The 27,145-nt window shown below is 46.9% G+C and overlaps 1 protein-coding gene across 1 annotated transcript in view; it reads left to right on the forward strand.

Annotated features, from left to right (window-relative positions):
* The first annotated feature begins 6,907 nt into the window (after nucleotides 1–6,907).
* The window catches only part of Urb1 (URB1 ribosome biogenesis homolog), a 63,956-nt gene continuing 43,718 nt past the window's right edge, over nucleotides 6,908–27,145 (forward strand). Inside the window, 12 exon segments of the mRNA XM_048346315.1 lie at nucleotides 6,908–7,146; nucleotides 8,449–8,588; nucleotides 9,856–10,007; nucleotides 11,144–11,276; nucleotides 15,974–16,070; nucleotides 18,226–18,311; nucleotides 19,944–20,078; nucleotides 22,051–22,175; nucleotides 23,796–23,991; nucleotides 25,380–25,517; nucleotides 26,017–26,190; nucleotides 26,932–27,061. Of these exon segments, the coding sequence (XP_048202272.1) occupies nucleotides 7,005–7,146; nucleotides 8,449–8,588; nucleotides 9,856–10,007; nucleotides 11,144–11,276; nucleotides 15,974–16,070; nucleotides 18,226–18,311; nucleotides 19,944–20,078; nucleotides 22,051–22,175; nucleotides 23,796–23,991; nucleotides 25,380–25,517; nucleotides 26,017–26,190; nucleotides 26,932–27,061 (1,648 nt within the window). The 5' untranslated portion in view covers nucleotides 6,908–7,004.

Genomic DNA, 27,145 nt, shown 5'->3' on the forward strand with positions numbered 1-27,145 from the left:
GCGCCAGGTGCCAGGTGCCGGGACCCAGGGGGGTCCTGGGACCCCCAGGACCCCTCCGATCGATCGGGCGGCCCAGCGGGGCGGCGCCGGAGAGAGGGGGCGGAGGGCCCCGCGGGCAGGCGCTAGGCTCAAAGTGTTCACATCACCTCCGCCCTGGGCCTGCCAAGTTCACCGCGCCTGGCGCCCAGACCTACGGAACCAGGCCCAAGGGCGGGGCCCGGCGCGCAGCCTCCCAGCGCCACGGAGACTCGAACTCCCCAGCGTGTAGCAGGGAGGGCCTGGACCTCCCGATGACACCTTCTCAAGGGGGAGTCGCTAAGATTGAGGGGGAGGGGGCAGGTGACATTGGGTGGCATGCATGGAGGGACAAAGGCTGAAACGTCGAGTTTGGGCTCGAAAAGGCCCAGTCCGGGCACAAAGATGTTGCTATTAGTGTTTTGAGACAGTGTCTCACTGTGTAGCCCAAGCTGGCCTCCAACTGATGATCTTCCTGTCTCAGTCTCACCATCACTGGGACTACAGGTGCACATCGCTGCACTAGGCTCGCAAAGATTTTTTTTTTTAATCTACATTTTAAAACTCAACTTTTACCAAAAAAATACCAAACCCTGGAAATTATGTCTTAATGTGCACGTGTCTGATTGGGGAAACAGAGGGTCTGGAGCAGGGGGCTATGCTCCCTGAGAAGGGAGAAGCCAGAAAAGAAGGGAAGGGAAGGGATGGGAGTGTAGAAGCCGGGAAGACATTGAGGAGGATGCAAGCGCCGCGGGAACAAGTGGTTGTGGGCGGAAGGACTCCTGGGTTGCTTCTGCAGCACCTCTCAGCCTTTGCCATACTCTGCTCCTTTTACGAATTAGTATTATTTTTTTTAATTTGCCAAGAAAACTAAGTAAGTCCATCCATTTTCCCCTGTTCATCCAATACCTCTGTGGCGCCAACTAAATAGAAATTTCACTCTTTGGCTATATCCTTCCCCCCTCAATATTGTGGCAGTAGATACGGAAAGCCCCAGGACTTGGTCAGAACCCCATAGGGAAGGAAGAGAGGAGAAGGAAAGGGAAGGAGCAGAGGGGGGGGAGCTGGGGGTGTCCCAGTAAGGCCCCTCTGAGCTCCTTCCCAGGAGGCAGTTTCCTCCTCAAACCTTCCTTTCTGGATGGAATTTGAAAAAAAATTAAAAAAAAAAAGAAGTCACATCCCTTTGATAATGTTCAAGAATGATAGCAATGCCTCCGGAAGGGAGGACCAAATAATTAATAAAACATTCTCAAAACACGTGTCCTTACCACCTTTTGATATATGTGCGGAGCAATAAATGATATCATTTCATCAACGAGCAATAAATAATATCATTTATCTACTTGCCACGAGCTGCAGCTGAGGGGCCCCTTGTTCAAGGTACCTGGTCCAAATAGCCAGGGGAGAGATGCCAGGTTAAGTCACAGCTCAGTCACAAAGAGACAGCCATCCACAGAGGCATGGGTCTGCCTTCCTGTCCTGTATCCACCTCACTCTGATGGGACACTGCGGTAGGCTCCTCCACCTGAATTCCTTTCTTTTCTTCCTATGTTCCAGTTGGAACAGCCTCTCTGACTCCCATTCCTGAATATACCCATTGCTCCACTCCTCCACCCCAACTGCCAGCTTCTGCAGTCCGAGCCTAGTCTTTCCCTCCGCCTCTGCTTCGCGGTGTCCCTTATCCACCTGCCTTTTGTAATATATCTGACTTCTTAAGACCTTGGCTTTGCTTTGAAAGGCCAGGAGAATCTAACTTCAGCTCTGAGAGAAAGAAATGTTTGTGTGCAGGCTTGTCATTCACACCTACAGTTTTAGCTTCGTGGCTGGCTACTTGGCTCTCTCAAGTCACACTTGTAACCCAGCTACATCGGAGGCGGAAGTGGGAGGCTTGTCTTATAAGGTGGGCCCCAGGAAAGAGAACAAAACACTAGACCTTTCTGAAAAATAACTGAAGCTAGAGGTGTGTGGATCAAGTGGTAAAGCACCTGCCTAATATGTGCAAGGCCCTGAGTTCAAACTCCAGAATGGCCACCAAAATGTTTGTATGAATAAAATATATGTTCAACCTTTTCTTTAAAAAATATTTTCCATTGTAATATAACATACATATAAAAAACATACAGTTTGAGGTGACATTGTCCAAAAAGAAATGTACGCTTTACCTGACTTATGTAACTGTAATCCCTTTGTACATCACCTTTATGATAACAGTAAGAAATTAAAATGTGAAAATTCAGCTCAGTGACACCAAGCTCTGACATTTCTGTGGACCAACATCACCATCTACCTCCAGAATCTGTTGAAACTCTGCGTCCATTGAACACACTCTTGCCATTCCCGCAGCCCAGGCAACCACCACTCTATTTCCTGTTCCTACACATCTGATTCCTCCAGGGACCTTGTTCAAGTATTTGTCCTTTCTTGACTGGCTTATTTTCCTCGGGAGACTAGTCTGGAGATTCATTCATGTTTCAGTATATGTGAGAATTCCATCTCATTTGTGTTTTCAAGAACTTAGGATCTGGATGTTGTCCCTTAGCTTTTTCACTCAAGGCTAGCACTCTACCATTTGAGCCACAGCTCTACTTCCAGCTTTTTGATGGTTAATTGGAGATAAGAGTCTCAAGACTTTGCTACTCCTGGCTTTGAACCCCAGTCCTGAGATCTCAGCCTTCTCAGCAGCTCAGATTTACAGGCATGAGCTACCAGTGCCTGGCTACAAATAACGTGTACGGTATAGTATCACTTATAGTGTTCGTTGTCATGTATGCGTCACATTAGCCCTCTAGTGTCTGCCTCTCTGAAGGAAGAAAAGAGAAGGATGGTTCCATAATGTACATGCCAATCATTTTGTGCTTCGTGAGCAGTGATAAAAACTGCCCTTCTGCAAAGGCCTGGGAAGGGTGAGGGAGAAGCCCGGGCCTGATGTACAGGCTCCTGCCTACACAGAGGAAAGCCTGAGCACCAGGCAGGTTCTACAAACCTCACAGAACTGCCAGTAGCGCCCTCTGTAGGCAGGAATCTTCATCTTCAGCCTTAGGGATGATGACTGGGCTTGTGAATTATTTTTAATACCTTTTTTTTATTGTAGCCAAATATACCTGACATAAAACTTACATCATAAACTACTTAGGTATACAGTTCAATGACATTAAGTACATTCATGCCAGGTGCTGGTGGCTCATGCCTGTAATCCTACTTAGAAGGCTGAGATCTGATAGCAGTTAGAAGCTAGTCCTAAGTAGACATTTCATAAGAATGTTATCTCCGATTAAACAGCAGAATGCTAGAAGGTAGAGTTGTGGCTCACATGGTAAAGTGTCAGCCTTGCATGAAAAAACTAGGAAAGAGCTCAAGACCCTGAGTTCAAACCCCAGTACTGACACCAAAAACCAACAAATAAATAAGAAAGGAAGGGCTGAGGGCAAGGCTCAAGTGGTAAAGTACTTGTCTAGCAAGTATGAGTCTCTGGGTTTAATCTCCAGCACTAAAAGAAAATTTTTTTAAAAAACTAGGGAAAATACATAATAGGAAAATGATGTATCTATTTAAATTATAGATATGTGTAAATAAAACATGAGCGACTGAGTCCAATAATGCACTTAAAAATGAGAATTATAGGGATGATTTAGTATCTTGTCTATATGTAACTACATTAATGGATTAAAGAAAAAAATCAACTTATCTTGAGAAGTGAATAAGGGCTTTGAAAAAATATCCCTTATGATTTTTTTTGGGGGGGGGGGGTTGGCACATAAAAGACATTGCAATACTTTCCTCCTTTTCTGCTTTGTGGAACAATCCGAATCAGGAAATACTTTCTTAAAATATTGTTAGAATTTACTTAAAATATCTGCATTTTGGGACAAGCTTATTATATGCTGGTATGTCAGAATTCTCTACTGCTTTTTATTTTTTTTAACCAATCTTTGGCTTTTTATCCTTTTCCAGAAATTTGTGCACATCTTTTACTTTTGAATGTTTTGAGTGAATAGTTGCTTATACTTTTTATTTAAAATCTTATTTACATGCTCATTTCTTCATGCTTACTTACCTTTATGTTTTGGGTAATTTTATATCTTCCTAATTAATCTTGCACCAAGTTTGTATATTTGATCTAAAGAAGTAGAAATAATCAGCCTCCTTGAAGGTTTGTGAATATTTAATTTTATCCACCATTCTTGTTTTGTTTTGCCAGTCCTGGGGCTTGGGACTCAGGGCCTGAGCACTGTCCCTGGCTTCTTTTTTGCTCAAAGTTAGCACTCTACCACTTTGAGCCATAACACTACTTCCAGTTTTCTGGTGGCTAGCTGGACTTTCCTGCCCAGGCTGGCTTCAAACTGTGATCCTCAGATCTCAGCCTCTTGAGTAGCTAGCATCACAGGTGTGAGTCATTGGTGCCCAGTTCCCCTATTCTTATACAATTAATTTCTGCCCTTATTTCTTTCTTTCCCTTCCTTGAGTTGATTTGACTATACTTTTTTCCAGTTTCTGGATTTGAATCTTTATAATTACCTCACTTGTTTTCCATCTCAATTGCAAAAAGCAAGAGGTTGTCTTCTAAGCACCAAATCCCACAGATTTAGTTAAGATGTTCTCTGCTGTATTCCAAAGTCCCATAATTTCTTTTATGCTTTCCAAGGGTTACTTAATGGAAATTCTATCTCTCAGCCCTGATTAATGGGACATAAAAAAACCCCTCTTCTCTTATTAGCATGGTCTAGTTTTATTGCTTGATGGCCAGAGAACATGGTCTGTGTAATGTTGATTTTTTTTTTGGATATTGAGGTCTTAAAATGGTCAGTTTCTACGACTGTTCCTATTTGCTTTAAAATAACATGTATTTTTTGTTGAAAACACAAATAGCATTGAAAACATTGTTACTCAATTCTTCCATATTTTTTTTATATTTCTGTCTCATGATGAACGTATCAGCCTAGCCTACAAAGCCAATCAATGGCTTTGCAAATTGTAAGCTGATATTGTAATCTCTAAGTTGGGTATGGCTGTATTTGGTGTTCAGAACCATTACCTGCCCTCAGGGATGTCTCTGGCCTAGGCTAGGAGAGGCACTGCCAACTGCTGGTTAATTTGGGGCCAGAACACACTGAGTTCCTGGTTGCATTTATGATCTGAGTAAGTCTGGCAAGTTTCTTACCCTCTCTAACTCTTTGTAAATCAAGCCAATCCAGAGTGACGGTCATTTTCCCAAGATCAAGACAGAAATTGAAATTAGGGCTTTTGGTTGTTTCTGTCTATCTCTCTCTCTGAACTCAGGACCTTGTGCTTGCTAGGCAGGCACTGTTACTTGAGCCACACCCTCCCTCAGCCCTTCTCTTAATATTTCTACGAAGCCTCAAATCTGCCAGAGCAACTCCCTGTGTCTTAGTGACCTATGATACAGGATTTTCACCGGTAAAAGAGTCTCTCTAGGCTGTAGGCTCAGAGTCAATACCCTGTGGTTTTTTTTTTTTACTAGAAAATCAAATCCCAGTAGGTGATGTGCAAAACACACCTGCTTACAAAACACGAGAGTATTTCCACAGATGAGAGGTTAATATGACAGAGAACTATAAGAATCACCAAATTATCCATCCAATGAGCCTAGATCAAGAACTGATGAGGTTGGGTTTATAAAATGAATTCCAAGATATGGGAACATGAGGTCCTTATTGTGTCCTGTGCGTACTTTCTCTTAGATTTCTGTACCTCCCGTCTTGTATATAAGATTATTCCATCTGTGCAAGGGGAAGGGAGTCACAGCAACAGCAGGACAGAGGATGAACTAATGTAACATTGATACTTGTCACTATGTTGGATATGAACCTTACAACTTGGTGGGGAGAGGAGTAGGGAGAGGTAAGAGGGAGAAAATGAGGGATGGGATAACAGTATTAAAAACAAATGTACTCATTATCTTATTTATGCAACTGTAGCACCCCCTGCTCATCACCTTTTCAATAAAAAAATAAACCTGCCTGTTTTTTTTTCCGTATTCATTGTTATGCGCATGTTTTCAAGAGCACCGAATGTAGCTCATCACTCAGTAACAGCTTGCAAAAACACGGTAACACCCCCCCCCCCCCAAAAAAAATAAGCAATTTTCCCAACATCACATCACGTGCTGTTTACAGCAACTCCAAAGGCTGGGGGAGGAGGGGGTGCTGGCTTTGCTGTCTCCATTTTAACGAGAGGCATTTGGGTGTGGAGGCCTGAGCCGTCCAGGGAGGTTTTTTTTTTTTTCATCGTCTTTCACCGGGTCTGACCCCGTCTTCTCTCTCCCCGCAGGCATCCGGCTCTTGAGAAGGGAGACGCGTGGATGGAAGCCAGCCCGGGCTCCGTGCTATCAGAACCCGTCTGGCTCGGGGGTGCGACATCACAGGGCTTCCGAGCGAGGACATGCTGCTCCACCTCCCCCCCCCCCCCCCCCCCGTAATCAACCTGCCCTGGGACGACGGCCTGGGAAGGCGCCCGGGGCACACCTGCAGGGAGCCTCGAACTGGCTGCTAACGCATCGGAGGGCGTGACGGCCAGTTCGGTGACCACCGTTAGGGGACTCTCAGGTCAAGAAGCGAACGTTGCGGGGGGCGGGGGGGGCGGCTCTGGGCCTGGACCCACGCGCGGGCGATCGCGCAGCGCCCCGGAGTTCTTCCACATCGAAATCCAAGCGCGCCCAGGAGGGGCCGCGCTCGGCCGCCGCCGGGAGTCACGTGACACCCGCTAGCCCCGGCCCCTCGTTTGACAGACGGCCACCGGGGCAACCCGGGACTTCCGCCACCGCCGGCCCGCCCCCTTCCCTAGGTCCCGCCCCTTCCGCTGGGAAAGCTCTTCTTCCGCCGGCCTCCTTCCCAGGCCTCGCCTCCCCTTCGAGGCCACACCCCCTTCCCCTCACGTGTAGGGGACCGGCTCGGGTCTGCTCCGCGCGCTCCGCTCACCCACCTGGTCCGAGTGGGGGCGTCGTGGTCGCAGCGCGCCACGCCATCTCAGCCATGGGGGTCCCCAAGAGGAAGGCCTCCGGAGGCCGGGACGGCACGGCTTCCGCCGCTGGCGCAGCCAAGCGAGCCCGCGCGGAAGACTTCACCGGCGTGCGCTTCAAGACTCAGCTTCGGGATCCTCAGGGCGCGGGGCCTGGTGAGTGCGGGCGTGGGGAGCCCCGGGCTGGGGTGGGGGCTGGAGTGGGGGGCGTGAGTGTGAGAGGCTGGGGGCCCGTGGCGGGAGGGGGGGGTAGGCGTGAGCGTGCAGGCAGCGGGCCCCGGGCGGGGGGGGGGCGGGTTGAGTGTACGAGGCGGAGATCCAGGGCGGGGGCGGGGGGCAATGAGCGTGCAAGGCGCGGGGGGGCCCGGGTCTGGAGGGCGTGAGCTTGCGGGGCGGCGTCCTGGCTGCCCACGACCTACACACAGACAGACACAGCTTTCCCTTTCTGCAGCATTGCAGTCACTGCCAAGCCTCTTATTAATTTGTCCAGTACAGATATAATGGGACTCTGCCATGGAGGGTCTAACCGCCAAGTAGTGTCTCATGGCCTGTAGGAGCTACACTTTTTTTGGCTTTGGAAGAGCACCCGGTTTCACTGTATTCCCTGGACTAGCTGTGGTCCAGGCATGGTGTAAACAGTGCACTGGCCACCTCAAGGAGACTGCGGTCAGTTCTGTAGTGCAAGCAGGAACTGTCCAGCTCTTGGAAGGGAGAGCATCAACCCTGGAGCCAGACTTGCCTGGATTTGAGGTCTGGCTCTGACACTTGTGTTCCCAACAAGAGTCTCACTTTGCTTGACTGGAAATAGGGAACCATACTGGTTCGTGGGGCCCAGGTATGTGGTAAGGACTGATTAGAGAAACCTCAAGTGCGATGGTGACAGAGTGTCCTTACAGTGTGATAAATCATTTCTGTTGCTGTCTTCATCTCCTAGGTGAGGGGAGGAAAGGGGGAGGATGGGGTGAGTAATGGCTAGCTAGAATCAGAATCTGAGTTCTGCTGGCTGGGGTACCCCCAGACTGCTCTCACCAATCCATTGTTTGTGCATCACCTATATGGTGCATCTGCCTGTACTTTAAGGGCTTATCCTTTCTCCAACTTCTGGAGACTAGGCATCCATGATCAAGGCCTGGCTGGTGTTGGTGAAGCCTTCCTTCTTGGTGGCCATGTCTTCACATGGCCCTCCTCTTCAAAGAAGACCTATCTTACATCCTTTCTCTTCTTATAAGGGCACTGGTCATATTGGCATTGAGACACCCACTTTAATTACCTCCTTAAAGGCCTGATCTCCAAATATAGTCTTGGAGGAGTTAGGGCCCCAACATATGAATTAGGGCAGTGCACTCAGAGTAGTAGCTTCAGGTAAGTTGAGGAGGGTCACAAACAAAACAGGACACATAGTTGCCTCCACTTTCTGAGGAGACTGTCTTTGGTAACCTTTAACATAATTTTTTGCAGCCTTGGAAGCGTTTGTGTCAGCTGCCAAGAAGCTACCTCAAGAAGACGTGTATGATGTTGTGGAAGGGTACATAAAGATCTCTGTGGAGTGTGTGGAAATTTTCCAGCTCCTGAGTGCAGAGAAGCGGCCTGATAGTGAAGTATGTTCCTTGACAAAGATGAGACAACGCTGATGCAGAGATGAGCTTGATGAAATGTGGTAGAGCTTTCTTGGGAAATACTGACTTCCCACAGGAAATAATGCTTCATCCCAGTGCTAGGAATATATTCATCTTTGCCTTCATGACCTTTGAGAATATTGTGCTGGGGAACAGTAATTTCTTATTAATATTTGGTGAATGACAGGATTATAGATTCTTAATATGTGCCTGTTTTATCTGAACAGCAAAGAATTGGGTAAACACTGTGCCACAAACTCAATATATGTGACTTGATTGTGGTGTTTTGATTCTAAAGAGGGTGAAATTTTGGTTATGTTATGAACTTAATCTCAAGGTTATTACTATAAAGCCTTAAATGGTGCATCCTCAAAACAGGGAGACCAATCATTAGTAGAGTTCTTTCCCTCTCATTTCATTTTTTGTAATTGTAAATAAGCCATTTTAGTAATTTATTTTGCACTTATCAGTCTCTGGACTTTTTTGCTTTACTACTTGAGCCACAGCTCCACTTTTGGCTTTTTGGTGGTTAATTGGAGATAAGAGTCTTAAGGACTTTCCTGCCTGGGCTGGCTTTGAACCATAATTTTCAGATCTCAGATTCCCGAGTTGCTAGGATTTCAGGTGTGAGCCACTGGCCCCCAGCAAGCAAGCTATTTGCCCAACTCAGCAGAATTCTACTACGATAAAGAGGAACACAGGGCTAGGAATATGGCCTAGTGGTAAGAGTGCTTGCCTGATATACATGAAGCCCTGCACCACATATACAGAAAATGGCCAGAGGTGGTGCTGTGGCTCAAGTGGTGGAGTGCTGGACTTGAGCAAAAAGAAGCCAGGGACAGTGCTCAGGCCCTGAGCCCAAGCCCCAGGACTAGCAAAAAAAAAAAAAAAAAAAAAAAAATTTTAAAAAGAGAGGAACACTGTGTGTAGGGGAGAAGAAATAGGATGATTTGTGGGACTTCTGTGTATGTGTATGTGTGTGCATGCGTGTGCTTGCATACACCAGTACTAGAGCTGTGAACTTGGTGCCCCTTGTTTGGCTTTTTACTTAAAGCTGGCACTGTACCATTTGAGCCATAACACCACTTTCAGCATTTTGCTGGTTAATTGGAGATATATCTCTTGGATTTGTCTGCGCAGGCTGGCTTCGAACCTTGATTCTCAGATGTCAGCCATGCGAATGGCTAAGATTATAGGCATGATCTATCAGTGCATGATAGTTCATGGGATTTCAATTCCATCCTTGCAGATCCAGCTAATATTTCAAGCTTTCGAGGCCATATTATTGCGGACAGCCAGTGACCTTTCACATTTCCAAGTTGTGGGCACCAATATTGTGAAGAAGCTCCTGAACAACCACATGAAGCTCATCTGTGAGTCCTTGTATGCTTCAGGCTACAGGTAAGCAGCCTGCCTCTGGGTGGCAAAGGATTGGCCTCTGGGTTTGGTTTGTGTTCAGCCCTCAGAGAGTGCATTGGCTCTTTGCCTTTGCTCCTGAAGGAGAGTGGAACTGTGTCTCAGGATGCTAAGACCATGTCTCTGCACTTCCCTCCCCTTTGGGTGACAGGACCATCGCTAACGCCTTTCTTACCACATGAAATTCCTGCTCTGCCCCACTGTTTCCCTCACTGCCCAGGAAACAGCTCTACCTAGTGCTACACAGAGGTTCCTTCTGCTTTGTGCTCCACTCCCAAAGCACAGGCTGGCTCAGCCTCAGGGTGCTGCACCTGTCACCTCAAGGCTCCTTCCCCGACCTCATAGATGCAGTAGCACTTCCCCTGTCTTTTTCTGTCCCTTTAGCCTGCTGTGGTTTTCTGCATATAGACAAACATCCCCATAGTTGACATACTTGTCTGTGTAATTGATAAAATCTGCATTGTCTGCATAGTTGACAGAATCTCTCTTTTGGCTATCTTCCACCATTCAAATGCAATGGGCATGTGGCCAAGGGCCTTACCTGGCTTATAAAATGCCAACTTCTCAGTACTTGGAACAATCCCCCCCCCCCCCCCCCCGCCCATGGAGCAGGTGCTCAGGGAAGTCAGCCAGAACCTCACTTGGGGACATCTCTGTGAATAAGTCATCCTCTGAGTCCTTCAGGCATACTGATGGCTTCCTTGAGACATCGTTCAGTTTAGTAGTTTCTTGTGTAGTTTTTAGTGTGCTTTAACAGGAAAAGAGAAAACAAAACAAATCAGTATGTCTCCTTTTCCCCTTTTTCTTTTTTTGGCCAGTCCTGGGCCTTGGACTCAGGGCCTGAGCACTGTCCCTGGCTTCTTCCCGCTCAAGGCTAGCACTCTGCCACTTGAGCCACAGCGCTGCTTCTGGCCGTTTTCTGTATATGTGGTGCTGGGGAATCGAACCTAGGGCCTCGTGTATCCGAGGCAGGCACTCTTGCCACTAGGCTATATCCCCAGCCCTCCTTTTCCCCTTTTTCTGATTTTGAGTAGCAGGCCACCCAGCTGGGTGCACATTTCCTGCTAAGTGGGCCTTGGGCCACTCCTGATTCTGACATTTTATTTCCTGTCCCTTTGTAGGATGGCCCGAGTCTGCCTGGACCTGATGACAGCCATGGTCACCCAGGGTCCTGAAGCTGCCAGGGATGTCTGCAGCCATTTTGATTTGAATAAGAAGCCCTTGTATGCCCTGGTGACCAAGCGAGATGCAAAGGTGAGAGGCTGAGAGGCCTGTTTTTCCCCCATGACTCCCTCCCTTTTGGATACTGTGTTGGTTTGTTGTTCTACCTGTCTTGTCTTCGTGCCTGAGCACCTGGAGAAAGGTATGCCTTCATTTCCTTCAGCCACTGTCGTGAGGAAGGCAGGCCTCACTTCTGACTGAAGGTGGAGACTGTGGCCCAGCAGAGCTTGAATGATTGGAACATTTGAGGAAGCTTCTGGGGCTACTTGACAAGAAGGAGGTTGGCACAGTGCCTCTGGCCCATGAGGGTGACTTAGCTTGTGTGTTCTCTTCTGAGTGACTAGAATAACCTTGAAGTACCCACAGCTGTGAGCTTATACAACAGCTACATCCTCTGTCCCTTCCCATTCACAGCAGAGAATATCCTTGGAACTCTAGACCAGTGGTATCTTTCATAGAGGGCTCCTAGTGGCGCTTTGATAGGTGACTTATACTTCCCAGTTGTGATCTTGCACCAGGTAAGGGCAGAACTGTGTCAGAGGCTGACTGAGACTGAATGCTTGGCTTTCAGGAGAGTGGCAGAAAAGTTTTTTGGAAGCTCTAGAAGTGTTGCTTGGGCTGTGGGGGAGAAGACACAACTGAGAACCTCTCCTCCTGCCAGATGGCCTTCTTGCTGCACTCGGTGCTGTGCGGGGCCTGGCCGGAGTTCCTTCCTGCATCCTGAGCACAGAAGAGGCACACAGGTACCCGCCCTGGGTGCCGATGTGGATACTGCATTAGTATGTCACTTCTGTAACCATAATACTTGCTCATTCTCTCAGTATTCCTGGGAATTCAGAGCTTCTACATTGCCAGGAGATAAACAAAAGGGTTAACAAACACCATGTAACTTTTGTGGCTCTCTAAGATTGGTCTGGTGTCCAGAGGTTTACAGAAATTACAGATAGGGTAATCACTGAGGAAAAAGAGTCCTGGTCTTAATGTCTCTTAGATACTATGCTTTATTAACATGTCAACAAATTCTGTTCGATGAGTAATGGCTCCTGACATTTAAATGCAATTCTAATAAAAAGAATGTGTGTGCAGCTTGCACACTAGGGTAGATACTATGGTTCTTTGGTCTTGGCTGGCAGTAAGCCTGGTAGTAATTATCTGCTAGATCCCCTCCTCACCCGTCTATCCTGACCTCAGCCTTCCCAGCTGTGAGGAAAATAACTTATCTCCCTAGGCCACCCACTGAGACCAGACTACAGGAAAAAGCCCAAGTCAGGCTTCCCTTCCCTACCCTTGCCGCCCAACTGTTCACCTCAGCTCTCAGGGAGGTTATTTTCCCTCCCTAGGATATTGAAATAGAGTCAATGTCAAGTTGAAGTAGTTCACTTTCTTTTGTACTCTTCCATAGTAACTACTTTAAATACTTGGTTGTAGGTGGTGGAGGTGTGTTTCCTTATTAAATAAAGGAAGTGTCAGAAATTTGAAAATCAGATCAGCATAGGGGACCCTGTGTTTCTGGTTCAGCACTCCTATCTCCTCTGCTTGCTTTGAGCACAAATCCCAGACTAGAATTCAGAACTATCACAGCTATCTCTTTTTTTTTTTTTTTTTTGCCAGTCCTGGGCCTTGGACTCAGGGCCTGAGCACTGTCCCTGGCTTCTTCCCGCTCAAGGCTAGCACTCTGCCACTTGAGCCACAGCGCCACTTCTGGCCGTTTTCTGTATATGTGGTGCTGGGGAAATCGAACCTAGGGCCTCGTGTATCCGAGGCAGGCACTCTTGCCTCTAGGCTATATCCCCAGCCCTATCACAGCTATCTTGGAATCTCATTTGAGTCTTCCAGTCTCCCCGTCTTTTTTCATGCCAGTCTGTTGTGAAGATGCTGATTTCCAACAGCAATTTCTGTTTGTGGGATATATTAACATCGGGGAGGGAACTGCTAAAACCTCCTGAAGAAAGCAAATCATGGCCATAGTCATCCGGCCAAAGAAAGCATTGTTAGAATCCTCTGCCAAAAAGCAGTTGAAAAATATGCTTTGGTCTATTTTAGAAAATGTTTTGCAGAACAAACTGTGAAGTCTCAGGACGTTTCCTTCCTAGGGTGACAGCCCTCCCTGTGAGGGCACGGTGGGAATGTCTAGCGGCAGTGGGATGACCTTGAGGGATGTGCTGGAGGTGGCGATGGAGGCCCGGGTAGCTGTGATAGTGGCTGGCTTTAGTATGTGCCTTGTCTACAGAATTCATCTGTGTGGCTCCTCCATAATTTAAGAATCCAGATCTGCAGTTGTTTGTGATATCAACAGCTAATAGCCAAGTTCCTTTTCATGTAGAAAGTTCAGTGCTGGAGGACGACCCTCAGGAGGATGTACTCCAACTCTGCTATGTATAATGATAGAAAAATCTAGAATGATAAGCCAGTGTTCCAGGGTGCTAACTCCTTATGCCATTATTCATTATTCTCTCCTGCAAAAAAAAAAAAGCAAACGCAAAAACAAAAATGTCAAGAGCTGGGCACTGGTGGCTCACCTGATATCCTAGCTACATGGGAGGCTGAGAATGGGGGGATTCTGGTTTAAGGCCAGCCTGAGCAGAAAAGTTCACCAGACCCATAGTTGGGCTTGTTAGCATGCTTCTGTTATCCCAGCAGTGATTGGAAACCTAAAATAGACAGATCACAGTCTAGGCATGCATGTGGGCAGCCAAGATGGTATCTCAAAAAACGACTATTGTTGGGGCTGAAAATGTGGCTTAGTGGTAGAGTGCTTGCCTAGCATGCATAAAGCCTTGGGTTCAATTCCTCAGCACCACATAAACAGAAAAGGCCACAAGTGGTGCTGTGGCTCAAGGGGTAGAGTGCTAGCCCTGAGCAAAAAGAAGCCAGGGACAGTGCTCAGGCCCTGAGTCCAAACCCCAGGACTGGGGAAAGAAAAGAAAAGACTAAATGACTAGTGCAAAAAAGGGCTGCAAGTGTGGCAAGTTTTACTCTCTTGTCAGCTATACCAAACAGCATGACAAGTGAACTATACTAGGATTAGAGGAAATGTGTATTGTGTGTATTTGAATGATGAGGCCTCTAAATAGCTTAGGAGTCAGGTTACTTTAAGATTCCCAAGGACAGAGACAGCCCTCTCAGTGTAAGACATTAGCACCTGGAATGTCTGGGTTTGTGGACATTAGACTGGGGAGTGAGGGCTCAGCACATGGCTGACACCTTCCACCATTGCTTCCAAGCTCCATGTGGTACAGCCACCCCAGGTGGGTCCCCCAAGCACAGAGGGTGGTTTCAAGAGCTCAGTATATCTGGAACGTGTCATCCTCAGTCCGAGAAGGTCTTGCTGAAGCCAGGGTGACCCAGTGGAGATGGACTTGGGTCAGACAGATGTGCAAGGCCCTGACCTGGGTGTAGAAGAGCTGGGGTTCCACATCCTTGCTTTCTCCAAAACAAGAGGGGATTGATTCAATACCCACAGACCCAAATGCTGCCAGTGTGGTTCTTGAGCCTTGAGAAAAAAGTACAAGGCAAATAGGAAGGGAGTCCCGAGAAGAAGGGAGAACCTCTTTTTGTTGGACACAAACCAGTACATTGGTAGAGTTAGTTCTTATTTTCCCAAGTCTGGTACCTACTAAGCTGTGTGACCTTGAGAGAATTTTTATAGCCTCAGTTTCCCCATTAGTAAAATGAAGAGGTTAAACTAATTCACCTCAGCTAGTTACAAGGGAATAAATGAACTAACAGGTGTTCACGGTTGGCAGAGTGCCTGGCATGTGGGAAGGTTCAGTCAATCCTCCTGTCATCCTCACCATCCTCACCAGGTACCACAGAGCTGTCTGAAAGGCAGAGACATCCGTGATCTTTCTTCCCAGGCACTTGAGGCATTGTCTATGATATGAACTTGTTTCCTAACAGTGACATAAGGCGCTGTGAAGTAACTGTGAGTTGGAGAAAGGTTTTCAGTTTAAGTAGTGGAACATCTTTGTATGTGTGTGTATCTATCTGTGTGCATACATACATACACGTACATGTGCCATTTCTTAAACAGTTGATAAAATGCCTTCATGACCACCTGCCTTGGCTTCCTTAGATGTGGAACAAGGATAATGACACACAGATTTGTCCTAACAACACTGAGAGGGAACACTGGTCAGGTGACCCAAGTGACTGGCCCAGAGTGTTTGCTCCTGGTTGTGGTTGGGCCTACAGGATGACATGGGCTATGGTCCTGCAGTTTCCAGGCTGAGTTTGTAACATGAAACATCTGTGTTTTGGTTTCTGGTATGAGTTCATAACTTATGGGTAATACCTAATAAAAACCAGACATCACCACATGGGCTCATCAGAAGCATCACCCGTCTCTCCATTATTTCTGGATTTTCAAAAGCATGGTGGATTGTTTTCACTGGCAAGTGAGGAAAGAGATGGTCTAGCTGGGCTGATCTCCTCTAGAGCAGCCGGTGAACTGAAGAAATTGATGTGTTCCAGTCAGGGGAAGGAACTCCCTGTTTTCCACCATATGTTTGTATGGGAATAAAGCTTGAAAAAGAAGGAAAAATACAAGAGACTAAGGGGTAGGGGAAAGCAAAGGGCTTTCCTTAAAGAGTGAGGGCTGGTTTCAGATGTGCATCCCAGGAGACGGGCAGGACAGGTTGGTGGCTGACATGCGCATGCCCCTGTGTTACCTTGTCCTTTGTCTCGCTCTGTGAGGGGCATGTGACATGCAGGTTTCCTTTGTCCTCCAGGGAATGCATGATGTCCGGCTGGCCTACATCCAGTTTGCCCTTTCCTTCTTAATTTCGGGTGATGACAGCACTATAGGGCAAGTGCTGGATCTGAAAGGTAGGTGTTCTCCTTTGTCCCTTAGGGAAACTTGTTTACAATTGTTCATTAAAAAAAAAAAAGCCTACAGCCTTTGCAGCTGCGTGTGCGTAGGCACATAGGATGAGTGAAGAGCACTGCTTTGGGAGTGCTGTCCTGTACCGCTGGTCAACGGAACAGAGGCATTCCTGGGAGCCCTGACAGGATCGCCACAGACCCAGAGGCCAACAAGAAGCTTTATGGCCTTTGACTCCAGAGGACACCCAGATTCCTAGCCCTGGTTACCTGGGCTTTCTTTAATAACTGCATTGTCAAAGTCTGAAACATTTATGGGGCTGGTGTGTGGCTTAGTGGTAAAGCACTTACCTTAACCTAGCATTTGGCAAGGCCCCAGGCTCAGTTCCCAGGACCTCAGTAGATAAAGTTGAATTTCTGTGGCCCCCTGCAGCTGGCTCAAGGGAACTCCAGTTTGACCTTCTAATGGCTGTTTCCCTTGAGCAGGGTGTGGGGTATGTAGTTCATTAGGGCCACTTTGGTTTTATCAAGGATGGCAGGAGGCTGGTAAGTGACAGTGCCTTACTTAGCACCAAGCACTTGCTCAGTAAGATCCTGGAACCACTCACTTTCTAGGCTTCAGGCTAGGAGAATTTTGGGTTGCTGTCACCTATGTGACCAGGTGTGCAATCCCTCTGCCTCCCCCACGAGGGCTCCCTGGGCTCCCTGCAGAAGACGTGAGTGCAGTGGTATTCAGCCAGTGCGTTGCCAGCTTGGTCAGTCACGTTCTTTCCCCCCCTCCACTGTGGCGGGGTGTCACCATCGCTGCGGCACTGGTTCAGGACGCCCTGCCGTGGCAGAACTGGGAGTTGTATAATTTCCATGGATCATCTTGATCATCCTGTCTTTACCTGAAGGGTGGTGGGTACCCATTTTATCTTGCCAGAGCCTGTCCCAGGTTTCTTAGCAAGGGCAGTTTGGCCTTAGGCAGTGAAACTATGCAGGTGTCTGATTTGGCAACTCCACATGTGGCACCATTTGTCTAAAGGAGCAAAGATGTGAGTAGAGGTTAGGCCAGGTTAGCTGAAAAGTGGAGTTCTAGCTACATCAGCGAGGATGGGCTGATGAATCAGCACATGGGGTGCTGGTCAGAGAGGAATGTGACTATTAAGAGGGGCTTTGGGAATGTGCTCGCTGACCCCAGAGCTCTTTGGGAATGAGTGATGGGGGTGTAGGCGTAGCCATAGCCGCTGTTTAATGTGTTTCACTGCAGATTAAATAGAGCGGTGTGACCGCGTCAAAGGCCAACAGGTAACTCGGATGTTAACAGTGCTTGCTATTAAGCATGGATTAGGGTTGATTTTTGTTGTTACTGTTATTGCTTTTTTGTGTTGGTAATGCAGCGTGAACTCAGGGCCTGGGTACTGTCCCTTAGCTTTTGTGCTCAAGGCTGGCACTCTACTGCTTGAGCCACAGCTCCACTTGGACCTTTTTTGCTGGTTAATTGGAGATAGAGTCTCAGGAACTGACCTGCTCCAGCTGAACCCAGATCTTCAGGTCTCAGCCTCCTGAGTGAGCCACCTTAACTTGGGGTTGACTTTGAATTTTATCTTGGTTTTCCTGTTTTCAGATTTTTCTCTAGTGGAAGTTAGGGGTGTGGTGCAGCATGTATTGGATAGGTAAGACTGTGATGGCTTCGAAGCCTCAGACCAGCGTTGGCACAGCCTCCAGCCATGTGGCTGGCAGGTTTCCTTGGTAACCAAAAAGTATGAAGAGAAAGTAAAAAGCAAATACACAAACCGCCAACTCTGCCACCAACCAATAAGGTGACGCCCATCATTTTAAACATGTCTCTGAGCAAACTAAGCAAGACATTTTTTGGAGACTTTTGTGTTGGCACGTATTAGCAGAATTCAGTTTGCTTTACTTCTTGTAAGATCATGAAACTAATGTGGAACTAATGGCTACTGAGCTGCTTAAAGGGTCTGTCTTTGTTTTACCTTTAGATGCCTTTGAGTTCTTATGTCACAAAACTGGTTTTTCCTACTGTGAACTCACAACATTAAGAAAGACAAAAATAAAAAAAAAATCTGTGACTTTGTTTGCTGTACTACTTAAGCAAAAATGTTCTCTCATTATTCAAGTACTTCTGAGATTAATGCTTTAAAACTTTTCCTTTCAGAATTTATTCCTTGCATTTTTAGCTCAGGCATAAAAGAAGATCGCATTTCTACCATCAACATTTTGTTATCCACACTAAAAACAAAGGTATGTGCTTGTCGCTCAGCGTTCCTGTGGTTTGTTTCTTGTCTCTGAATGAAGTGGTCCACCGTGGTTGCTGTTAGCCAGCCTGAGTGGACAGAAGCTTCGTCATGATGGGCATGAATCCAGGGGATGAAGAGCCAAAGCAGCAGGCCTTCTTTCTGGTCATCAACTGTGTGGTAACCGAGTATAACAATTTTGATCTCTATGTTGCAATGGAAGTTTTATTTGCATGTATAGCCAAGGGTCAATTTATGTCATGTCGCATATTCTGCCTTTTTCAAGCATATTAGAGAAATTTGAAAGCTTGCTGAAAGGCTCATAGTCCTTAATTCAGAGAGCTGTCAAATGAGAAATTTGAAAACTCCATGACCTTCCCCAAACCCTCATTGAAGTGCCTAATGCATTTGAAAATGCTTCACTTTGAATATTTGAAGCAATGATTCTTAAAAGTGTCAAGATACTTTTGGTCATCACCAGAGGAGGGAGGTACACCTGGCCCCTCCCAAGCAGAGACCTGTGATACTGCTACACTGCCACAATAGGACTGTTTCCAGACTGTCAGTAGAGCACTTACAGTGCTGCAAATGATGACATTATGACATAATAGGGTTTTTTTCCATTTACCTAAATCACTGCTACTCAGCGCTAGAGGATACTGTGGCTTTAGTACTTTCTTGGATGAAGCCTTGCAGCTCCCCTGGAAGACAAGGGCGCTGGCACAGAATGTTAGAGATCTTATGTATGTTTATGGACCTCCAATTACAATTACTCTCAACAGAGTCTTTAGATCAGTACCTCTGGGTATGAATTTGAAATGCATAGAGCTTTGCCATCCCACCACAGATTCCAGGTAGCTCTGGATGAGGCTGTGACCCTGTGCCACAATTTCATTTCATTTGCAAGAATTAGAGCCAGGGGCTGGGAATATGGCCTAGTGGCAAGAGTGCTTGCCTCGTTTACATGAAGCCCTGGACTCAATTCCTCAGCACCACATATATAGAAAAGGCCAGAAGTGGCGCTGTAGCTCAAGTTGGCAGGGTGCTAGCCTTGAGCAAAAAGAAGCCAGGGACAGTGCTCAGGCCCCGAGTCCAAGCCCCAGGACTGGCAAAAGAAAAAAAAAAAAAGAACTAGAGCCAGGTTTCAGCAGTGCCATAACACTTGGTGTCAGGATACTGAGCAGGCTTTTCTGGGCAGCTGCCAGAGTAGGGCACAACCTGATTGTGAACAATAAGCAGGGCAATGGCAAAATAAATTAGGCTCCACTTGCAAGATAGAATAGAATTGAGCCCTCCACAAAGACGTTCCAGAGGAATTTTTAATTATGTGAGAAAAGCCTATATCTACATGAATGAAGCCACATAGGAAAAAAAAAAACCCTTAGGCAAAAAAAGATAATCAGTACTTACATATTGTATTTAGGGTACGGGTGGGGCTGAAAGGAAAAACTAGATTGGTCACTGGGTGTCACTTGGGATGACTTGGGAATATTGGTGAGTTCTGTGTTTCGCTTATCTTTTTCCTTTTCCTTTCCATTGACCAGAATGCCACTGGCATCAATATTTTTCTAATTATGGAAACAAAAAGTGCTATTTTAAAATAAATCTTTGTGCTTTACTTGTTTATTATTGTCTTCAGGTAGTTCACAATAAAAACATCACAAAAACCCAGAAGGTGCGTTTCTTCACGGGGCAGTTGCTGAACCACATAGCTTTGCTCTACAGCTGGAAGGGGACTGCTGATGTCTTACCAGACAACGCCGAGGATGGCCAGGTGTAGTCTCTTGGGCTTTCCTTGACCTCATTGGTGTGTGATCCTCACAGGACACAGAAGCGACTCAACTCCAACCAGATTCAAAGACAAGACCCACTCGATCTGCTTCTTTTAGATTGTTACATGGTTTTATTAATTCTGTGTTGGATGTAATTTGATTTATTATTTATTTAATGTATTGACAGTCCTAGAACTTGAGTCTGGCTGGGCCTGGGTGCTGTTCCTGAGCTTCTTTTGCTCAAGGCAAACACTCTACCACTTGAGCCACAGTGCCACTTCCAGCTTTTTTTGAGGAGTTTACTGGGGATAAGATTTTCATGGAGTTTCCTGCCTAGGCTGGCTTTGAATGGCAATCCTCACATCTCAACCTCCTGAGTAGCTAGAATTACAGTCATGAGTCATTGACGCCCAGCTTTTAAATTTTTTTTTTTTTTTTTTGGCCAGTCCTGGGGCTTGGACTCAGGGCCTGAGCACTGTCCCTGGCTTCTTCTTGCTCAAGGCTAGCACTCTGCCACTTGAGCCACAGCGCCACTTCTGGCCATTTTCTGTATATGTGGTGCTGGGGAATCGAACCCAGGGCCTCATGTATACGAGGCAAGCACTCTTGCCACTAGGCCATATCCCCAGCCCTTAAATATTTTTATACTATAGTTTATCTTGGGGTTATGATAGTAACGTTACTTTTTATTTATTTTTTATTTATTTATTTTTATTCTTTTTTTGCTGGTCCTCAGCTTGAACTCAGGGTTTGGACTCTGTCCCTGAGCCTCTTCGTGCTCAAGGCGCTCTCTCTGCTACGTGAGCCATAGCACCACTTCCGGCTTTTTCTGTTTATGTGGAGCTGAGGAATCAAACCCAGGGCTTCGTGCATGCTAGGCAAGCACTCGACCACTAAGCCACATTCCCAGCCCTATTTTTGAGAGAAGGCTGTGGTAGCCCAAACTGGCCTAGAACTTATCCTCTTGAATGTCAGCTTCCTAAGGGCCATGATTATGAAACTGAGCCACTACTGCTTTCTTTTTATTTTCCCTTCTTTTCTTTCAATTTCCTTTTTCTTATTTATTTAGTTATTTTCTTGGAGGGGTACTGGGGGTTGAACTTAGGGCCTCTCAATTGCTAGGGAAGCACTACACCGCTTGACTCTCCACCCAGTCTTTTTCAGATAGTCTCTTGCTTTTTTGCCCACTAGCCTTGAACCTTGTGCCTCCTGTGTCCACTTCCCATGTGCCACCTCACCCACTTCCCTCTCCCCACTTTTTTTTGATGAAAAAAACAATGAGTCCCTCTGGCTGAGTCATATCTTCACTTCCCCAGCAGGGCCTGCCTCCTAGACCCAGGGTTTCCTCCAGTCTCCACTTCTTCCTCCCACTTGGCCTCTTCCTTCCATTCTTTCATATCTCTCTTTGGGAGTTGCAAAGTTTGTTTCTTTTACTTCAGAGTTGCAAAGTTTGTTTCTTTGACCTCATATCTCCTCCCCTACTGGTGTACATACTTTATTTTGTGATAATTCAAATGTTAAATTATTTTTATTTTCCTCGGGATGTTTCTGAACATGGTCTTGGCTGTTCCAGTAGGACTCCATTTTCCTGTTAACTTCATGATGACGTACCCCTCACATGCCTACTATTTTGCTTCCTTCTGTCATGGTGACTTGCCTGTGTCCCTGTGTTTTGAACATGTTTTTGGACGCCCCTTCAATGAAAAACGTTCCTAAAGGTGGAATTGTAAATTGGAGTAATTTTCAACCCTTTACAAACACAGGTTTAAACTTGCCCCTCTGGAGAGTCTTCTTTTATCTTGATGGATATATGTGTTGCGGGGGTTTCTTTGTGTACTTTTTGGAGTGGTACCAAGTGTTTGAAGTGTTTTCTGAGTCATCCCTGGGCAGGTGACACTGTCTTGTTTTTATTCTGTAGCTATTCCCAGGTTTGTGTGCTTGGGGGAGTCACTGAGTTTTCTTAACCCCTCACAGATGTCGGCCCAGGAGGCCGGGAAGACCATGGTGCGGGAGCTCGTCCACAACTTCCTGATGGATCTTTGCTGCTCGCGCAAGCATGGCATTAGTTTTTATGATGCATCTCTGGGTACCTTTGGCAGGTAAAGTACAGCTCTGATGGACACCAGTGTGCTTGTTCCTCAAAACATCCTGTCCAGTGGGAACCAGTTAAATAATGGAATTATAATAGGCTGCTGTTGGAATCATGGCCATGATCTCATTTTAAGACTCTCTTTTTTTTTTGGCCAGTCCTGGGGCTTGAACTCAGGGCCTGAGCACTGTCCCTGGCTTCTTTTCTTTCTTTTTTTTTTTTTTTTTTTTTTGGCCAGTCCTGGGGCTTGGGACTCAGGGCCTGAGCAATGTCCTTGGCTTTTTTTTTTTTTTTTTTCTTTTTCTCAAGGTTAGCCCTCTACTGCTTGAGCCACAGCACCACTTCCAGCTTTTTCTATATATGTGGTACTGAGGAATCGAACCCAGGGCTTCATGCATGCAAGGCAAGCCCTCTACCACTAATTAGGCCACATTTCCAGCCCCATGATCTCATTTTAAGGGAGTGCATTGGGAGGCTCAGAGAGTTCATTTCATTGCACAATCCTGGGGACTGAGGCCTCACAGCAGCAGTTCATTTATACACAGAGATCAGGGCTTTTGCACTTGTTCACTTAAAGGTGGTAGTGTCCACCATCTTCTGTTAGCCTCCCATGCCAGGGCCTTCCAGCCATCCTGCGGTGAGTGCCACTGTAAACCCCTGTTTTGTAGAGGGGGGATATGGGTGTAGAGAGGTCCAGGCACTTGACTGTTGCCATAACAGATGAATAATGTATCCTCTTCTATGACAAGCTGCCAGTGAGGTCAGAATTGTGGTTTTACATTAAGTTTCCAATTTTTATAATTATTAATAGCATTTCATCAGCAAATATGTTGTGCCAGTTCTGGAGCTTGAATTCAGGACCTGGGTGCTGTCCTGCTGTCCCTGCCCTTTTTGGCTTAAGGCAAGCACTCTATGAATTGAGCCTTAGCTCCACGTCTGCCTTTTTAGTGCTTAGTTGAAGATAAGAGTCTCCCAGACTTCCCTATCTGGGCTGACTTCCAAATGACATCCTCATCTCTCAGCCTCCTGAGTAGCTAGGATTAAATCCGTGAGCCACAGGCACTTAGGTGATTTGCCCATTGTTTATCTAGGCACACCACCAACTAGCTAGGGAAGAGCACAGCTCTTTCCTTCTTTAAAAGTCAGATTGAGGGGCTGGGAATATAGCCTAGTGGCAAGAGTGCTCGCCTCATATACATGAAGCCCTGGGTTTGATTCCCCAGCACCACATGTATAGAAAACGGCCAGAAGTGGCGCTGTGGCTCAAGTGGTAGAGTGCTAGCCTTGAGCAAAAAGAAGCCATCAACAGTGCTCAGGCCTTGAGTTCTAGGCCTAGGACTGGCCAAAAAACAAAACAATACAGTCAGATTGAACTCAGAGTTGGGAAGAAAAGAAAGTAGAGATGGGAGCTGGGCAGAGTAGACTTTTCAACCACTCAGAAGTTGGGGAGGAAATGAAGGCCCCGTAGAGGAATTCTCCAACCCACAGGCCATGTAGACACTCTACTTGGTACCCTGGGACGCAGTTTTCCCACCACCCTGTCAGAATCAGGTTCCTGAGATAGACCCCAGTGCATTGTGCATGTTGAACTTTTCTGCTGATCTCTGTATTTTGTGTCTGTCCCTAACAGAGGAGGCAACCTGACGCTCTTGCACTTCCTGTTGGGTTTGAAAAGTGCAGTGGACGATGAGCTGGTGGCTGAGCTGGTGGTGAACATCTTGAAAGTGTGCCCAGATTTGCTGAACAAATACTTTAAGGAAGTCACATTTTCCTTTCTCCCAAGAGTGAAGTCCACTTGGCTAAATAATATCAAACTGCTAAACAAGGTAGAGATCAGCGAATTTGTTATTGAGGGGACGGGGGAGGGAGGAAGCCCTGCCAGGGAATAAAGGGGTTTTTCAGAGGATGTAACGTGGCTAACCTTCAGCTCAGTAACATTTTGTGTTTCACTGTGGTGAGTTTATGAATCTGTTGAGCCAATTGACCTTGGGCTAAAATTAGGAAAGTATCTAAAGGACAAGTACTTATCCAATTGGAAGTCATTGGAACCATTTGGAAAGCCAAGGAATATGTTTAAGTAGATGTGCATGAGTCCCCTCATCTGCCGTTGCAAGTACAGATTGAATGCCCTCCCCCCCCCCCCCCCCCAGTCTTTAAATGCTTGGGGCCAGAAGAGCTTCAGATTTTCATGGCTTTCAGGTTTTAGAATATTTGTAGGGACTTGAATTGGTGAACAGCCCTGATCCAGAAATCTGAAATCTGACGAATACTTCAAGATAAGAGATTTTGGATGTCATGTTGGTGCTCAGAAAGCTTTGGTTAGGGGTGCACAGCCCATACTCACTATAAGTTTCTGGCAGGAATGCCTGGCTTGGTTAAGCTTTGTCCCTGTGGTTTGTGACCAGTCCAGTGATAAAACATCTGCCATTGTTTTTTGTGTCATTGTCTATACGCGCGTGTGTGTGTGTCCGCGTGCAGGTACTGGAGCTTAAACTCAAGGCCTTGCACCTTTACTTGGCCTTTTACTTTAGGGTTGGCTGTCTTTTATTTCACTGCTGGCTTTTTGCTAGTTAATTGAAGAAGAGAGTCTCACGGACTTTTTCCTCAGACCTCTGCCTCCTGAGTAACTAGGATTCCAGGCATGAACCACCAGCACCTGGCTTACACTAGCTTGTATCTAAGTATTCTGTAACTTCTATTTGAGGACTCCAGGTGTGTCTCCAGGGAAATGGGCTTAGTGTCCCTCTTATCGAGAAGATGGCCCTGGCAGCTATCTTTCCTGGGAGCTGCTTCTGGCAGTGCCCTCCTGGGCTGGCAAGGGAAGTGTGTGGTAGTTCTAGTCTGCTCTAGCCCTCACTTGGCGTCTTACTAGCTGTATGTGGCTTGAGACAAGTAGCCTCACTGAAGGCCAATTCGTGTTCCCTCCATAGCGTTGTCAAGACATGATCTTCCGGAGCCTTGGATACAGCGGTGAATGGTTCTGGCATAGTTTCTAGCTCCAGGTTTTTCAGGAGCTCTTCCAGACTCCATGCCAGCCTCCCCTCTGCAGCTCCCTATGTGCGTTTGAGGTTAATCTCTCCGACCCTGTCGCTTGTGGTGAATCTGACTGCAATGGTTGGATTAGAACCACATCCCAGTTGGATGCTTTCAATTAGCTTCAAGTTTAGAACTTTCTTCCAGCAATTTCTACTTCTCCTTTTTTACTTTTTCCTAGATCTATGAGGCCCAGCCAGAGATTTCCCGGGCACTTTGGACCAGAGAGTTCATCCCCTTGCCTCGGCTCCTGGCGATGGTGATGGTAACCACAGTGCCCCTGGTGTGCAACAAGATCATGTTCACCCAAGCATTAAATGTAAGGTCATGTCTGTGTTGCCTCATTTCTGGAACTTTCTCCTGCTAAGTCCTCTTGCTCTGGGATTGGCAGACTGGTTGTACTTGACTATGTTTGGCCAGAGCACCTTTGAGTCTTCAGGGAGTCTTTGAGACTTGGACTGGAATTTTGTTTGAAGTAAATGGTGTTGGATGTTGTATGCTAATTGTAGTAGAGGCAGGTGGGATCTGGTGGGTTCTGGTGAGTTCTTGCTGCTATTAATGCAAATAATCTGTGCCTGCTGAGTGGTTATGAGCGGTGACAAAAGCCACTGTTGATTTCCACCTTCAGCATTCACTTTCCCAGTAGCTGCCGAAGCCAATCATGGAGGTTGTTCGGAACAAGGTCCTCAGGTTCCCTCCTCACGCAGTGTGAATCTCCCTTCCAGCGCTGCCGGACAGGCAGGAGCCAGCTCACCCAGGGCTTGGGAAATCTCCTCTGCCCAGGGACTCTTGTGGAAGTCACTCTCTTTTCTTCCCAGTTGGACAGCACATCGGTAAGACACACGGCTTTATCCCTTATTTCCATCATTTTGAAGAGAGCTTTAAAAACAATTGAGCACTGCCTGAATAAAGACGTGTGGCAGGAATCGGGCATCTACACAGCCAGGATGATGGAAGAATTCGTGCAGCTCTTCAGAGAAGCCCTGAGCAAGGTGGGCATATGTCCAGGCTTGGGGTTTTCCCCACAGACCTCTCTGCCCAGCACAGGAGGGCTCAAGGCCCCCAAGAGCACAAAAGGTGGAAGGTAAGGGATGGAGAGGCCTGCGGGCAGCGCTGCGGATGGTGTGTGTGTCACACAGCAGAGTCCTTGGGGGAGATAAGAATTCAGGTAACTCGCTGGCTCTCTGTCCTATGGAAGCAGCAGAGTTCTGAATCTGACTGGGCCTCATGCCTCACCAGAGGCCATATCTCCCTCTTCCTCTCCCCCACCTGCCTCTGCACACGCAGGCAAGAGGGCTGGGTGGCTGGGGAGTCCCACCCACTCTTGTGTAGCGGGCTCTGCTAAGAAAGACCAGGCTCCCACAAAGACCCGAGCACGCAGAGCCTCCAAGGAAATGAAGGGTGAGTTCCCTGTGGAGGACCCTGTTTCTTCTGTTTCCCAGTCCAGCTCTGGTGCAGCTATCTTCACAGTATATTTTTGTTAGGAGCCCTATTTTTTCACCAAATCCTTAGTGGCTAAAGTCCTAGAAATTATACCTCAGACTAGAGCTTACAGAGGTTGTGGGTCTGATCTCACCCTCCCTCCTGTCTCTTATGTACTTACTGTACACTACACTCACATTTCCACTCCTGATCATTCACACTCCTCCTCCTTGCTTTCCTTCTTAGCATCAGCTCATTTCTTCTCCTCATGGTGCAATATGGCTGATGTGGTGCTTTCTTTTCCCATTTAGATTTTGCCAGACTTGAACACTGTCGTATGGGTCTGGCAATCACTTAAAAAGCAAGAGATCATCCAGGATGACAAGAAAGGGAAGAAGAGAGGCGACAAGACTCCAGCTGCCCAAGAGGCTGTCCAGTGTGGTGAGGGCTTTGGGGACCTCTGCTGTTTGCTGGGGGCAGGTGACAGGAAGCCTGGGACAGCCGCCATGGAGGAACATCAGGCAG

Source organism: Perognathus longimembris, chromosome 5 (assembly GCF_023159225.1).
Source record: "Perognathus longimembris pacificus isolate PPM17 chromosome 5, ASM2315922v1, whole genome shotgun sequence".
In the NCBI taxonomy this organism is placed as follows: Eukaryota; Metazoa; Chordata; class Mammalia; order Rodentia; family Heteromyidae; genus Perognathus; species Perognathus longimembris.